This window comes from Cheilinus undulatus, linkage group 4, assembly GCF_018320785.1.
Source record: "Cheilinus undulatus linkage group 4, ASM1832078v1, whole genome shotgun sequence".
Taxonomy (NCBI): Eukaryota; Metazoa; Chordata; class Actinopteri; order Labriformes; family Labridae; genus Cheilinus; species Cheilinus undulatus.
In genome coordinates this window covers 55254067-55270865 of record NC_054868.1, presented here as the reverse complement: position 1 = coordinate 55270865, position 16799 = coordinate 55254067, and the positions used below count along the sequence as shown (strand labels likewise).

At 38.4% G+C, this 16799-nt stretch overlaps 2 protein-coding genes across 2 annotated transcripts in view; one reads left to right on the top strand and one right to left on the bottom strand.

Moving 5' to 3' along the window:
• The window catches only part of hyls1 (HYLS1 centriolar and ciliogenesis associated), an 18840-nt gene extending 13927 nt beyond the window's left edge, over positions 1-4913 (top strand). Inside the window, exons 8-12 of the mRNA XM_041784224.1 lie at positions 73-118; positions 204-258; positions 2032-2113; positions 2333-2359; positions 4683-4913. Coding sequence (XP_041640158.1) covers positions 73-118; positions 204-258; positions 2032-2113; positions 2333-2359; positions 4683-4817 — 345 coding nt within the window. The 3' untranslated portion in view covers positions 4818-4913. The remainder of the gene's footprint in view (positions 1-72; positions 119-203; positions 259-2031; positions 2114-2332; positions 2360-4682) is intronic.
• On the bottom strand, positions 4865-16799 carry mrpl4 (mitochondrial ribosomal protein L4). The gene is made up of 9 exons (XM_041784225.1): positions 16608-16799; positions 13670-13751; positions 10101-10272; positions 9868-9919; positions 9335-9452; positions 9090-9196; positions 6556-6665; positions 6393-6466; positions 4865-5084 (listed from the first exon to the last, which is right to left on the bottom strand). The coding sequence occupies exons 1-9, from the start codon at positions 16653-16655 to the stop codon at positions 4939-4941; spliced, it is 909 nt and encodes a 302-aa protein (XP_041640159.1). The 5' UTR covers positions 16656-16799; the 3' UTR covers positions 4865-4938.

Here is a 16799-nt window from a genome sequence, read left to right as displayed (position 1 = left end):
GTAGGTTTATCTGTGACCAGAATCCATCAAATGTTCTTTAAATGTTTTTTTTGTTTGTTTTTTTTGGAACAGACTCGATCTCACAGCGACGGCGACATCAGACCCAAACCAAAATCCTGTAAGCAAACAGCAGACCTGATTTATTTTCATCTTTTTAATTCTAGACTGTCTTTAACTATTCTCTCTACTTTTGTTCCTTTCAGTCATCAGACCAGTGATGAATCAGCAAACCTTAAAAAAGACAGATCCAGTGGCCAAGTGAGTCAAAACCTGACATTTATCAGAGTTCCTGAACTCAAACAGAAAACTCACCATTCACTTTATTATGTTCAGCTGATCATTTGTGAACTTCCTATCAGCCAATTACTGATGCTTTCAGGCACAGGAATACGAAGTACTGTAGAGAATGAACATGAAATTGGTTAATAATGGCAAAAATGGAGGAAAAGTGGTGAAACTGGATTTTTAAAGAACATTAATGGGTAAAAAGTGGAAAAAACAGGCACAAGGTAGTAAAATGGGATTAAAACGTGGCTGAAATGGCTTTAAAGTGCAAATAAATGGGGGAAATTAGGTGGAATGGGATGGAAATTTGATTTAAAGTGGCAAAAATGGGTTAACTGTGGTTAAAATGGGCAAAAAGTGCCTGATAGTGGCAATAATGGGTCAACAGTAGTCTGAAAGTGGCAAGAATTGGTTTAAAAGTGACAAAAGCTGGCAGAAAAAGGTGATGGAAAGGGTTTAAAACAGACAAAAATGGGTTTTAAGAGGCAAATATGTTCCAAAATTTGAAAAATTGATGTTAAAAAGTGACATAAAAGGGTTAACATGGTAAAATTGGTGTAAAGTGGCAACAGTGTCATTTTAAAAATATTCTTAGTTTTTTAAGGCATCTGGTGACCCTCTCTCAGTGTCTTGTGACCCCCTAGGGCACTGATCATCAACTTGTGGCCCGAGGGCCATATCAGGCCCCCCAAAGCTTCCTATCCGGCCCCCAGAAGATCATTAAATTCAGAAAAGGAGGAAAAGAAGATTTGCCTTCACTTCAGATGTCTTCAGCTGTTAAACGCACCCAAAAATTGTTAGTAGTTGTTTTTTGTTGTTAGTTTTAAAAATAGCTTACAATGGCTGACAAGTGAATTTCTGTTTAAAAAAAAAAAAAAAAAAAAAAACAATGTATCAAAAAGTGGTTTAGGACTGGTGGAAATGTTGCAAAAACTGCCAGATAAAGTGTTGAAAAGGGGTTAGACAGCAGCAAAATGTGTTGTGGGGTCGCACAAAGGGACAAACATGGGCTGGAAAAGTGGTGAAAAGAGGTTAAAATGTGGCAAAAATTGGTAAAAGAGGTATACAGGGGCAAAAAGTATCATTAATGGGTCAAAAGTGGCAGAAATGGTGCAAACCCAGTAATGAAAAGGGGTTCAAAAGTGACCAAATAGATGAAAAGTGGCAAAAATAGTTGAAAAGTTCCAAAAAAAAAATTGAAAAAAGTAGCACAAAGGGGATAAAACGTGAAGGAAAAGTGGTCAAAAAGGTTAAAGAATGGCAAAAATTGGCAAAAGTATAAAAAAAGATCTAAAAGTGTCGAAAATATACCAAAAATAGCCTGGCAAAGTGGTGAAAAGGGGTTAAAGAGTGGTCAAATGGGCAAAAAGTGTCAAAAATGATCAAAAGAGGTTAAGAGTGGCAAAAAATGTTGCAGAAATGGCCGAATGAAACAGTGAAAAGGGATTTAAAAGTGTCAAAAATGGGTAAATATTGGTGCTAACTCACAATTGGGGAGGTCCATTCTCTAGGATTCGAATGAAAATACTAAGTGTTGTTAATAAGCTCAAAATATGTATTTAATTTTTGTTTGTTTGAAAGTCTGGCCCCCAGAGTTTCTGTCAAAACTGAAATCTGGCCCTTGTGCAAATTTACTTGATGACCCCTGCCCTAGGGGGGTCCCGACCCCAAGGTTGAGAACCACTGTACTAAAACATCCACGATTCCTCCATCGCTCAAACGTCTGACTCCTTATTTCCTCTGCAGATATTTCCAGTACAAGCAGTTCTGGGAAATGTTCAAACTTCCTGGAGAGTCGGACAGGAAAGCGATCCGCCGGGAGATACAGGTAGGAAGATTTATCTCCTACTCAGCGGAAAAGATTCTTTCATTCTGGGCTCAAAGTGAAAGTTGTAAAATTCAAATAATTTATGGTTAAAAAGAGGAATTGGGTGGAAAAGTGATGACTCATAAATCCTTTGACATGTTTGCTGTTTAGTTCTTCATTTGAGACTGAAAATGGCATGCTGGTTTTCTCACTGATTTGTTTTTTTTTTTTTTTTTTCAGGAACAGCTCGCGTACCAGCCTCCACCTGTGAGTATCTCATGAGAATTTCTCTGTAGAAAAAACTGCATTTAAATCTGTTTGGATCACCCCATGGTTATACCTATTCTTGTTTAGTTTTTGTCCTTAGAGTCGTTTTTATGGAAGAGTATTTGGGTGCATGAGGGGGAAAATGAGAAATTTTACCTCACACTTCTGCAAAAGTCAATGAAATTTAAATGTAAAGACAAATACTAGAATAGTATTTCACAGATGGCTTTATTCTTAACATTTTGACTTTTCTCAAAGATGTGACTGTTTGATTTTTCTACTTGACATTTGACTTTCTCCTCAGTATTTTAATGTTTCCTGACATTTTCGCCTCTTCTTCACATTTAAACTCTTCGTCATCTCATCACATTTTTTCTGGATATTTGGAATTTTTCTCATCATTTTTAACTTTTCTTGGAGTTGCAACTTTTCAGGATGTTGGCTTTTTCTGAATATTCCGACTTTCTCGAGACTTCTCCTCAGTACTTAAATAACTATTCTGAGTTGTTCTGTCTTTGTTTTTACTTTTCTCTAACCTTACAAAGCAGATGGATACGCCCATTTCTGTTTCTCACTGGTGAATCCATCTTGCAAAGCTCCGGCCTGAACCGTTTGGGCCTGGTTAGAAAGTGACAGGACCAATCAGTGATAAGGGGCAGTACTTTCAGGCACGGCGAAGTCGTGACGTAAGCAAGCAGCAACAAGAGGCCGGTGCAGTTATGGCAGAAGAAATTAGTGTGGATGCTGCTAAAGCGCCAGTTTTACCAGAACTTGACGACATTTCTTCGTTAAAAGAAGAACAAAGAACAGCAGTGAGTTGTTTTCTTTTCAAAAACCACAGGGGTCGTGTACTGACATGTCTACAGTTGCCATGGTTACCGTTATGCAGTTCTCTATGGAGTTTACTCCTCAGTCGTGGCTACGTCACGTTTTGTTGCGCTGATTGGCCCGTAAAGATGTGACAGACAGAACATTCATCCAATCACCCTCTGGGAAAGGGCAGAGCCTTTGGGGAAAAAAAAACCTCAAACACCGTCTATGGAAGGTTTACCAGATGGATCGAGTAAAACAAAGCCATCTGGGGTGCCATGTTAACTTTTCTCCAAATTCAACTTTTTAGGTTAGGTTTTGTGAGATCTTTCAAAAGTAGACTGAAATGACCTAGCAGGGACTACGTCCAAGTTAAATCCACCAAAACAATGGAGGGTGAGCATCCCTGAGGGAAATTCATTGATTTATACCTCGAAATTGGCCTTTAATAAAAAAGACTTTCAATCAGTGTTTAGTCGCAGGCACGCCTCTCTTATCAGCGAAACGCATGTGAAGGGAATTATGGGTGAAAGGGGGCTCTCTCATCATAACACTTGGATCTGGCGTCCTGGTCAAATTCATCAGCCACCAGTTGCAATCCTCACAGCTTCACGGCTCCACGATAATGGAAAAAAAATCCATCGTTTTTAATTTTTCCCCCCATGTCCCTTCCAGGGCTCTGAACATTTCTTACATATTGACTTTTACTTTTATTTCTCCCACATTCTGATATTTTTCTGCAACTTTTTGGATTTTTCATGATTTGACCTTATTTGACTTTTCATTGACATTTTAAACTCTCTAGGAATTCTGACCCACAGCATATTTTTATGTTATCAAACCATTTTAAAGTTTTCTTTATTTTGACATTTCTCAGTATGACTTTTTTTATTTGTCCTTGACAAACTTTAATGGATATTTTGACTTTTCCTTGTTTTTTGCCTGGCCTCATACACTTTTGTTGGTTTTCCTCTAGTTAAAATTTTACAGCGTTTTTGGGGGGTTAAAACTAATGGAAGGAATTTATATTATCAAACAAACATAATAAACATGTATCATTAAGTTCTACCAAGTCACTATGAAAAACAAAAAAATATACTAACAAGAATACCCCTGGTCTGATCCAAAGCCGAAAAAAAAGAAGTAAAATTAGTGTTTTATCTTCTGCCACTGTTGTGCAGATTTAGGTCATACTGAACAGCAGCAGGTGGCGCTGTTGGGCAGTTGTTCCTAGTTTTAATTTGTGCATCAATAGAATGATTGTACTGGACTGCATTTATATCTTTTTTTTTAAATCACGCTTTCTACTGAATTTTCAGGAGAGCTTTCTGCCATTTTTTCTTAGAGATTATCTCGGACTTCTGTCCAAACAGATGAAAAAGATTTTTTTAGAGACCAGCAGCTAGAATAATTTCTTCATTGTTATTTCCCTCACATAAACTCACTGTTGATCCACACGAATGCTGCAGTTGAAGTGTTTCTGATATATACATATATTTTGTTTTTCTTGCAGCCCAAACCTCGCAGAGTCTACGTACCGAACACTTACGTCGTGCCAACAGAGAAGAAACGCTCAGCACTGCGCTGGGAGATCAGGACCGACCTCGCCAACGGCGTCCTGCCGCACAAGTTCTCTTATCCGTTCTAGGCCTTTCCTCTCCACATGCCTTATCAGACTTTTGACTGTTTTTAGCATTGAAATATTTATTCATGATCTTTTTACATAATAAACACAAAGAAAACATCTGTGGAGGTCTTAAAGGTGGTTTCTAAGGGACACCAGAGTACGGGAGCTTGAACGGGTACAGAGGGGTAAAGCGCTCGTCGTGCCACAGCAGTTTGTCCTCCAGAAACTTGACGGTTTTCAGCGTGAGGACGAGAGCTTCATGTTTCAGCATGCTGTGGACGTTCAGACCTGAAACACAAACATCAGCTTCTTCAGAATACGATAGTTTAAACTTCCATATGAAACACGATCGCCATACAAGGCAAGAAAAAAGAAAGCACCAAGTACCCATCACCGGTTAACTCTTTTTCTAGCCTCCATACCAGGGGTGTCAAAGCCAGTCCCAGCAGGGGTCGGATTCTGGTTTTAGGTCTAACCTGAGAGCCTACTAGGGTCAACACAGCCTTAAGCGGTCAACCTCATTTGCTCCAGTAATAAAATACGAGATATAGATGAACCATTTAGAAATTTTAAAAAGTTAAAATGGTAAGTTTAAAAGCTCAAAATCTGAGAGAAAAAGTTCATCTTATTAGTTTAGAAGGTCAGAACACAATATTAAAAATAAAAAATGTTTTTAAAGAACAAATATTATATGAGTAGAAAATGGAAATCATAAGTTTGGAAGGTCAAAATATGAGATGAAATTTGAAATCTTGAGTTTAAAAGTCAAAATATGACTTAAAATTTTAAATTGCAAGTCTGATAGTTCAAATATGGGATTAAAAAGCCAAACTTAGGAGTTGAAAATGTGAAAATATGAGCTAAAATTCAAAATAATGACTTGAAAAGTCAAAATTACGAATTTATAATGTCAAAATGTGAAATAAATTGGAAATCATGATTATAAAAGGACAAAATATTGGATTAAAAAGCCAAAATAATGAGTTGAAAAGATAAAAAATATGACTTAAAACTTAAAATTGTGAATCTAAAAGAAAAATATGACATATACAGTCCAAATTATGAGTTAAAGAGGTCACAGCATGAAATAAAAAGTCAAAATCATGATTTGAGTGATAATCCTGAGATGCAAAATTGAAAATATGAAATAAAAATGCAAGTAAATCTCTTTTCCCACATTCCTGACATTTTATCTAATCTTTCTTACTCTTTTTCAGATTTTTATGGATAAACAAGGAAATTTGAAATAATTGTGGTAAAGTTTACATTTTTATATTGAAGGAAATCTGCCGACCTCCTACTGGTGGGCCAGTTAGAATAGAAATATGATCTTGCGGGCCAGAGTTAACCGTTCCCCAGGCTGGATTTGGCCCCCCAGGCCTTTAGTTTGACACCCCTACTCTATACCATGTGACAATGCCTGCAAAATTACTGCATCTTTATTTCAATTATTCTAAGGAGGAATAGAACTTTGTCATGATATTCTCATGTTTTGAAATACACCTGTCCTATGACATGAGACAAAAGCTGTCGTCACCTCGGGTTCAACACTCTTGGAGGTTATTTTACATTCTATAGGAGCCGATTTAAACTCACCGATGGCTGGAATTATGTTCACCGTCTTCAGATCAGCCGTCGCCTGGAGAATATTTTCAGGAATCTCTTCATCTCTGAAAGAAACCAGAATGTTGTCAACACAGCTGGGAGTCAATAAAGTTTTTTTATGTAGTTACACAGGAGCCTCTCTAGTCATACTCACAGGTCCACTATGAGTACCGACTCCCCCCAGTGTCTGTGTCGGATCAGGTCCAGCAGGTACTGAGGGTCTGGGGTCGGGATGTTCAAAGAGTCCACGATGTGAAGGTAGTCCTGGAGAAATGGACGATAATACCAGTATTCAACACTTAAAGCTGAAAAACCTCATGTTTCTGTGGAGGTATAAGGGCTGGGCTATATAACACAAAAATAACTCCTGCAGCTCTGTGCAGAACTTGAAGACATGTTTGGGGCAAAAATTGAGGCTGAATCAAGGCGTTGATGTGGAGATAAACACCTGAGAGCACAGGGACAGGAAGGAGGATTGACACAACCCCGGCTGTGCTCTGGATGTCCTTGCATGTTACCGGGGGCATGAGGCAATAAGCTGTTGGAAAAACTAAAGTCCACATCTTTAGGGTGGAGTAAGGGGTAGATGTGGTGAGTGAGAACCACCTAGGGGACTGCCTAAGCTGGTAGTGGGGTTACCATGAGCTCCTGGTCGGGCCGTGGATGTCCAAGGCTCGGACAGGAGAGATAATGCTGAGTTTGACCTTGGCTATCGAGAGATGTGTAGAGCTTGGCTCTGGCCGTCCTCCTGCTCCTCTCCTGCCCAGGATTTTGTGGCCCATTATGAATCCTTAGCAGCCTACATGCCTAAAACTCATGCACATGAATCTCTATAAAGATATTTATATATGGACCTGCTGGTAGCCTGAGGTTTAAAGAAATGCAGCAAAAGTGGCTCTAATTGGGAATATTTCTATATAGTGTCCTTTCAGATGGAAAAACAGACAAAGTTCTCTTAAGAATTCTGACAAGTGGGCAAATTTTGAATTAGTGCATTTTAGGGCACCCTCTAAGTGGACATAACTTGACGAGGTACCCTCCAAGGCAGCAGTTCCCAAAGTGGGAGTCAGGAAACCCTGCTTTGTGCAGCATCCTAAACTTTCACCACCTGCAGGGAAGGTCTCTGGTGCTATCATTTCGGGGGTAATGGGCTGAAAGTTTGGGAAGCCCCACTCTAAGGTGCACTCTAAGTGAGCAAATTAGACAAAATGTCTTCTACGGTGATTTCTGAGGGGACAAAACTTGATAAAGTGCCCTCTTATAGGAAAAAAGTGGTTGTTGGGGTGCCTTCTGAAGCCCAAATCACACTGACAGCAGTGAGTCAACAGTCATACTCCCATCAGCCACTGCATGGCCCGCTGCTTGATAGCAGAGCTGATTCTGTTGAAAATCAAACCATGCTGAAACCTGTTTGATACCAACAAAAACAGTCCTAGACGTCCAATGATGGGGGATTTTTCTTTTTAATTATCAGAAATTGGAGAAAACGAATACACAGTCTAAAACATGGAGGACATTCCTGTAGTATCTGTTTAAATTAGCTGGCATTAGCTAAAAGTAAAGAAAAACTATTGAAAAAACAAAAGAAAAATTAATGAAAAAAAAGACAGAAAAGAAGATTGAAAAAATGATAGACAAAAAAAATGAACAAAAAAAACTAAAGAGGAAATTAACAAGAAAACAACTGAAAAAATTGAACAAGAAAACGAAAAAACAATTGGAAACGAACGGAAAAACGAAAGACAAAAATAACCAGAAAAACGATTTAAAAAACAAAAAAACATTTAATAAACGATTGGAAAAACGTTTGTAAAATAGAACAAAAAACGAATAAAAAAAATTCATGGATAAACAAATGGAAAAGCGATTTAAAAAAAACCCAATAGAAATAATGATCAAAAAAAATTAACAAATAAAGAAACGGGAAAATGACTGAAAAAACTAATGAAAATATAACGAATGAAAAAAGCAAGAAAAACAACAATCTGAAAAAGCCATAGAAAAAATGATAGAAAAAGCTATTGAAATAAGGAGAGAAAAAAGCAAACGATAAAGCAAAGAAAAATGAACAAAAAACGAACAAAATAAAACGAGCAAAAAAACGAGCAAAACATTGAGCAAAAAAAATGAATTAAAAAATATGAAAAAAAAGGAATTAAATCTCAGTGAGTCACAGAAGGACTCCTGAAATGTCCTTATGTGAGTATTTGATGATTGAATGGACCACCTATCTATCTCTCATAAATATCTGTAGTTATCTTTAAGCTTTGATGCTTTTTCAAACCATAAATCATTCAAATATCTGTGTATGCAGGGGGAGGAGGTCAGGATGTCCCACGCTCTTAGACAGTGTGTGTCTGAATGATCAATGATCAGTGGTAAAAAAGCACAGAAACCTGATGATCTTCAGTCATATTTTAGCAGGAGAGAGATGAAGATCTGAATGGCACATTTGGAAAAGTGGGTGAATTAATAAGGAGCGAGCTCTTTCTAACAGCTCTTATGTGTTTGTGCTATCTGGGCATGTGCAGGACTTTGTCTGGAATTTGAGTTCATTAAAAGGAAGAACTGCCAAAAACTGTTTCTGTTGATCAAACAGGCATCATCATCACATTAATCTTAATGCTATGACCGCTCTATAATGATAATCCCTTTAATAGTTTGTCTCTATGAGCAGGTGTTGTTTACCTGAGCCATCTTGGAGCTCAGAGCCACTTTGAGTCCGAGCACTCTGACCTTCATGGGTAGCATGTAGTAATAACTGGTCGGCCCTCTGGGTCCGTGAGAAACGCCACCTGAGGGGATAAAAAAAAAAACATCAGCTGAGTTCAGTCTTTTACACCATAAAGGAGAAGACTTCTACATCGCCGCTTCAACATCAGCTGATGAAGAAAAGTCGTTTAAAACAGCCTCAGAAATCAGAACTAACCCACCTCCTCTCCAGATCGGTGAGCGGATGCTTCCGTGTCGCGCTCGTCCACCTCCTTTCTGTTGCCATGGTTTCCTGCCTCCACCTCGGACTTCTGACCTCACCTTTGTGTGGGCGTGGCTCTAACAGATCAGAACAACCGTTGGTTTAAATATTATTTTTATTATTTAAAGTTACTTTGATCACACTGAGCGATCACAGAGACGGTTTATCAAACAGAAACTATTCCTTTATGCACAGGCGGAGCTTGATTCAACCACAACAGTTTAACAGTCTGATAAAATTCAGGTCATTCAAACTATCTAAGATCATGATAAAAGACATGAATGGTTCATATAAAAGTCTTTTGGTAGTAACACTTGTGTTTTTGGCTGTTCTGTTTGGCTTTAAATGATGAAAACTTTATTTAAATATACACTTTCTTTCATTCTGAATCTTATTTTGAAGTTAAATCAGCTTTATAAATTTTGAACAACACCATGAGGCAATCAGACAACATTCAAGAGGAACATTTTTAAAAATGGGTCAATAACTTACGATTCTTTTAAAATTTTTCTGCCATATTTCAACCTGATGGAGAATGTCGAGCCTGAGAGGAGAGAAAACAAACAGATTAGACGAGGAATAAGAAGGGTGGTTCAGACGATACTTCATCAGGGTTTAACAAACGTTTTCAGCATTTTGATAACAAAGATCCTGAATATCAGCAACTAATCACAGGAGAAATTAAACCCTAGCAGATCTGAAATTCAAAGTGAGTCCAGTTTTACCTCGGGGGAACTGCAAACACGTCCGGGTGGAGCTGAACCAAGCCCAACGGCTCACTGTCCCGACTCTCCAGGGTCTCCACCCACGTCTGGACGGGGCTCAGGTGAGCCGGAACGACGGCATCGCAACTCCTCAGGAGAGGCAGCGAGCAGTCGGCAGGAGGAGGAGGACGCTCTGCTCGAGGAAACATGACAGGAGACAGAGGCAGAGGTCATGGGGTCAACTTTGAGTTAGAAAGCCAAGATATGAGAGCAAATATAAGAGAAAAATGAGAGCATATAGGAGGGTTCTGTTTGTCCTGAAGAGGAATATTCCCTGCAGAGGGAAACAACAATAATTCATGTAATCAGTAATCAGCCAGTGTTTAAAGCAGGAAATCAGAGCGAGGAAATCACTTTACATTCTGTTAACTCAACACGTGGCTTGTGATGATTTGTGGCTCTTTTATGTCTTAATTTGAAGTATTATCCCCCAGAAAACCTTAAAAAAGGGAAACTTTGACCTCAGAAATTATCCATTGCAAGCCACACTAATCGGTTTGTTTCCCACACTTGGCTTTAATTGTCAACCTTTATTTTTCTCTGTATATATCCATCCATTGCTCTTATTTACAACACTGTATCAGTGTTGACACTGTATGCTGTTGCCAAATGTTGTGATTCCTGCCACACCCCAATTTCCCTACGGGGACAAATAAACTAACTTTTTGCCCATTTTAGTCACCTTTCAGCAATTTTTTTGTCATGTTTTTGCAACTTTATGACCATTTTTGTGACTTCTCACCCAAATTTTGCCACTTTCTACCCTTTTTGCCACAGTTTCTCCCCATTTTTGTCACTTTTCAGCCATTTTTTGGCATATTATTCCTACTTTTCCCCTTTTCACCATTTTTTGCCACTTTTTTTTATCATTTTGCTCCCTCTAACTTCTTTTTATTGCTCTTTATTGGGTCCTCAACCTTTTCAGCCTGGGACCCCCAAAATAAAGGTGCCAGAGACTAGGGACCCCCACTGTTCCTGAAGGTGGTTGAACACAGCAAATACAATTTGGGATAGTCATGTGCAGACAAGGCCGTGAATAAAGAGGGATAAATGGAAGAGCTTTTTGGCACCCAGCCAAACTGGGGGCCCATGGAGGTCAGCAAAACCATGGTCCATAGTAAAGCTAAGCTGTGATATCCATATTTCATATTTAACCTGAAAAAATAACCACTCTTATCAAAGACACAAATATGTTTTATATAATTCATGTAGAAAATAGCCTTCTTAAAAATGCAAATACCTTTTTTTTAAAAAAAATGATCAAAATGGTTTAGAAATTGCTACAATGGGTTAGTAACAGCAAAAAATGGTGGAAAAGGTGGTGGAATTGGATTTTAAAATTAGCAAAAATGGGTTAGAAGTGGCAAAAATTAGATAAAGATGGTAAAAATATGGCAAAAATGTGTCAAAGTGGAAAAAATAGTGGTAAAAGGGAGTTAAAAAGTGGCTGGAATGGCTTTAGATTGGCAAAATGGCTGGATGGAAATTTGATATAAACTGGCAATAAAGGGTTACCTGAGAAAGAAAAAATAGGCAGATTGCCAGAAATTTGTTAAACTAGCAAAAAACAGCATATCAAATAGAAAAATGTGGTTAAAACGGGCAAAATTTGGCATAAAAAGTGGTAAAAAGGGATAGAACCCGACCGATATGGGATTTTTGGGGCTGATGCCGATATTGGGGGCTAAAAAAAAAGCCGATATCTGATATATCGGCTGGTCCAATGTATTGGCTGATAACCGATATTTTGGCCGATATATGAAAGAACATTGATATACACGGGATATGTACTGTACATGAACACAAATGTGGACATGTGAATAACCAGTTGCATTTATCTTTGTTTATTTCACAAAGATGCAACTTAGACGACATTCAAACACTGTATAATAGTCTTATACTGTGGCTGTGGACAATATTGGGGTGGTTGGTAGTGGGATAGGGTGGTTGCGGGTGTGTGGGTGTGAGGGAATGACTCTAATTGTCTATGTTAAGCAAAAGGTGGGGGTGGGTGGGTTTGAGGGAATGTTTTTATTTTGTCTATGTAAAGCACTTTGAGTTACATGTTATGTATGAATAGTGCTTTATAAATAAAGTTTGATTGATTGATTGATATTAGACAGGAAAATTATAAATGAAGAGCCATATTTACATCGCTGTGGCAAATATGCACATAGAATATGTTTACAATGTGATTCTTGATAACCCTGAGGAAAGCCACCAGCTTAAATGTGCCTGTTTTATAAAGCTGTTCTCTAAAGATCTACTATTAGTGAAACTTTCTGTCTCCACACTGGTAGAATATGTCACAGGAAAGATAAAAACCGTATGAATGCTTTTCTGGTTTGTGTTTTTCAAAGTAAAAGACGGGTTTAGCATTTCTATAGAGAAACTCCTTCACTTGTACAGAATGCTTTTATTTTGAAAAGTTCCGACACACTTCCTCTGTACACTAAATCAAGTAGCTTTTGGCGGTGTTTACTGAGGTAAAACTTATGAAGAAGGACAGGGCTTTGAGAGCAGGGAGATGCGGCTGACAGGCAGAAAACTAGCGCCCTGTGTGAAAGCCGAATCGGAGCTGACACGCGTGGCACACACAAGCAGCAAAACACGCTCCCAGTCTGAAACGAGCGTTAGTCCTCTACTCTGCTGCAGTCGAACTGCGTGAGGACGAGGCTGCCTGTGAGTGCTTACGGATGGAGAGGGGCCCACGGCAGCAGCTGCTCAGTGAGAAAAGCAACAACTTTAGGTGCTTTCATGTCAAAGTCTCCAAAACTCTCCAGTCACACCAGAAAAAGTCACTAGATTTGTCGCTAGTTGTTTTTTTTTTGAAAAAGAGGCACCAGAGGGTTCTGAAAACTCGCTAAATATAGCGACGAAGTAGCTAAGTTGGCAACACTGAGTGGGGGAGAGCTGCTGCACTCTGCGTCTGAGGGGGAGGGGCCAGGCACTCGGGCTGAGTTCAGCATGGAGACACAACACAGAGCGACAGGAGCCAATCACCACGGAGCAAGAAAGTTAATCTATCAGCCACATTTTGGCCGATGTTGGTTAATCTGTGAAACGCTATAAGCGGCCCAATTTATCGGCCCACCGATAAATCGGTCGGCTCTAAAAAGGGGTTAACAGGAGCAATAACGGGTCAATAGAGGCAACATTAAGCTAAAGTGGCAAGAATTGGTTCAGAAGTGGCAAAAACAGGCAGAAAAAAGTGGTGTAAAACTGACAAAAATAGGACTTAAATGGAAAAAATGTGTTAAAATTGGTGGGAAAAACTGACGATAAGGGGTTAAAATTTGACAAAATTGCTGTAAAGTGGCAACAGTGGAATCAAAAAAATATTCTTAGTTTTATAAGGCATCTGGAGACCCCCTCCCAGCGTCTTGCGACCCCCAAAGGGGTCCTGACCCCAAGGTTGAGAACCACTGCTCTAGAAAATGAAAAAGGGGCATGTGATATTACATTTGAGATGCTTGATCTTGGTATGGAACATAGGAGGGTAAAAACTTGGAACCAAAGCCTTTACTCACTTAATCTTGCAGGATCTATGAGGTTTGAGGGCAGCAGGAGATTTGGAGGCAACAGACTCTCTCCAGAAAACGAGGAGGCAAACTAAAGAGGAAAAAACAGAGTTAAAGGAGCAGCCAGAGGACAAAACATGCATGTAAAAGGAGGAAATCTGCAACAGTACAACCTCCAGATATGGCACTGATTAAACTCACAGGTTGGTCACCTTCCCTGGCTTTATTCTGCAGATACGAGCGTGTTCCTGTCATCTACCATTATCTGTTCTGTGCAGTCTTAATGGAAAAAATTATCTGTCAAGTAAAACTGTCATTTGTTAAAGTTTTAGATTTAGAGACTAACTGATTATTGTGTGCCTTAAACATCATTCTGTATGATTCTAATTGTTTTTTTCTCCTCAATATTAAAATTGGTTGTAGTGATCTTCTACATGTGTTTCCTCACACAGTAATTTAAATAAGATAGATCCAGGAAGTGTTAAAAATGCGGAGTGAGCCTTGATTAAAAACTTGGGCTGTAGTCAACCAAAGAAAAACTTGGTCAACTAAAATTGCACCAGATCATCAATTAATTGATTAGTCCTGGGACGGACCAAAAAAAACACAAAAAACCGTAATGTTATTTCTACATCAAACTTATCACCGACAATGTCGTCAGTGCATCTAGGTGGTATTTCAAATTCAAAATGAACCAAAATGAATTTCAAAATCTGACTATTTTTGCAGTATAACCACCTTATGTTGTAATTAAATAATAATCCTTTTTAACAAAATGTTGCCACAACACTGACTTTTTTGACGTGTCGTCAATTAACGGAAAACGGAGTATAAACGTGCTTCACAGGCTTTGGTGGGAGGGTCCTAGTGACGTTGTCTTGACTTTCTGGGTATTTAACTTGTAATTAATTACCCTTAAAGGCACGAGTAAATTATATTTGAATAGTTATATTCATAGTTATGTTTAGGGGTGCACCGATCGATCAGCCAAAATCAGTATCGGTGCCGATTTCCTTAATTTTAGGAGATCGGCGACTGGCTGATCCTTGTAAATAAGATCGGTGGATAAGATCGGTGTCATATTCTTCTACCTACTAAAATGTGAAAAATGAAAGACTAAAGGAACTGATATAATCTAGTAGTTTGGACAGCAATGCTCTAAACTTTTCATTGATATTTGAGAGAACTACCTCGTGTGCAGTTAAAACAACAGGTTTGTATTGTTTCACGGGTATTGTTCAATGTTTTTCAATAAAATAAGATTGGAACATTGAGGGTGTATGCTGCCAGTTATAAAAAAAATCAGTATTGGCCAAAATCAGAATCGGCAGGTCAGGCTTTTTAGAGATCGGTGATCGGCCAGATAATTGCAATCAGTGCACCCGAGTTATGTAAATTATATTTTGTAACACTAGATAACTGAAAAAATAAAAACACATGACGTCTCCCTTCTCACCACAAAAAAAAAAAAAAGGATTCTTCCAATTAAAGTAGCACGTGCAACTGTTCGACCAATTGGATTTTGGTCAAACATGAGGTCATAGACCAATTAACTTCAGGCTGTCAGCCCTATTAACATGCTTTGCTTTTGCCACGACTGAAAATGAGACAGTTTAAATTGGACATGTTTTATAATAATAATAATAATAATAAAAAAAATAAACTTTATTTATATAGCACCTTTAAAAACAGATGTTTACAAAGTGCTTTAACAGACATGACAGCAACAAGAACTCAGGGATTCACAAAAAACAAAGAACAAATTAGCAATAAACCTGACAGAAAAGTCTTGGTAGTCAAACAGGAAACAAACTGCACAGTTAAAAGGAACAGGAAGCACGTAGATGATCCTGAGGGCCAATAAAACAAAAATGAGAAGATTAAAAGCAGAAAGAAAAGAAGGAACGGGTAAAATATTAAAAATAGAGAATACTGAGGTTGCAATGTATGTAAAGGTCAAGGATTAAAAGGGGAAAAACAGCAAAATGAGTAAAAGAGCAAAAATAAAAATAGGTTAAAGGAAGTGTCACATAAAAGCAGTTCTATAAAAGTGAGTTTTAAGGAGTGATTTAAAAGATGTTACTGAATCTGCTAGCCTTATCTCCTCAGGCAGGTCGTTCCAAAGTCGAGGGGCCCTGATAGCAAAGGCCCTGTCTCTTTAAGTGAAGTTTTCAGCTTATTTTGTCTTTTATCACTCCCAGGGTTTTATTTTCACACACCCTCTCAGTGTTTACACCCTTCACCTCTACCTTTACTTGATTGTTGGATTTACAGTTTCCAAATATCAGGATTTTTACTTTATAATTTAACAAATTTAACATTTACTTTTGTCAAACTACAGTTTTATTTTACTGAATTCTGTGATATGATCCAAAAGTTGTTGTAAATTCTCACCAGAACCCAAGATATTTGTGTCATTAGAAAAAAAAATATGAATTTAAATTTATTGGACATTTCAGAAAAACCGCTGATGTGAGGATGAATAAATCTGGACTAACACTGACCCCTCAGGGCCGCCGTACATAATCCAAACATTCTGACTGATACTCTCCCATCTTCACAACGTACTGTCTGTTTTATAGCAGGAAGTTATTTGTTATTAACTTGGTGATTGTTTTTTTTATAGACCATTAGAAAAGTCAACCAAGCAGCAAACAGCATCTCACCAGGGTTGTGGAGTAAGAACACCCTCCAAATAGAAGACTTCTATCTACTAAAAAGCATTTGTATTTTAATTTTCAGTCTTTATCATTAAAATAAAGATCTAGGCTACCGTTCATTTTTAAATCTAAAATTCTGATTTATTATCCATCATCTACTGCAGCCTCAATATCTGCGCTTACATGGAGCGCACATTTTCGTCAAAGGCGTTTTTATGGTTTGAGGAAGCTTTCCATCAGACCTCAGCCATGCCAGGGTTAATATTTAATGATCTACCGTTACTCACCCTCTTAGAGACTCCTCTGCCACAGACCACCAGACTACACCGGAACATGTCTCTTCTGTTTCCCTCTACAGTCTAATAAACTCTAATTCTCCTCTTTTATCATCTCAAACTGTCATTAGAAACTAAATCTACCTCTCAGTTTGATGCATGGAAGGTCGCGGACGCTGCTCCGGGTGGCGTGTTGTCGGCGCG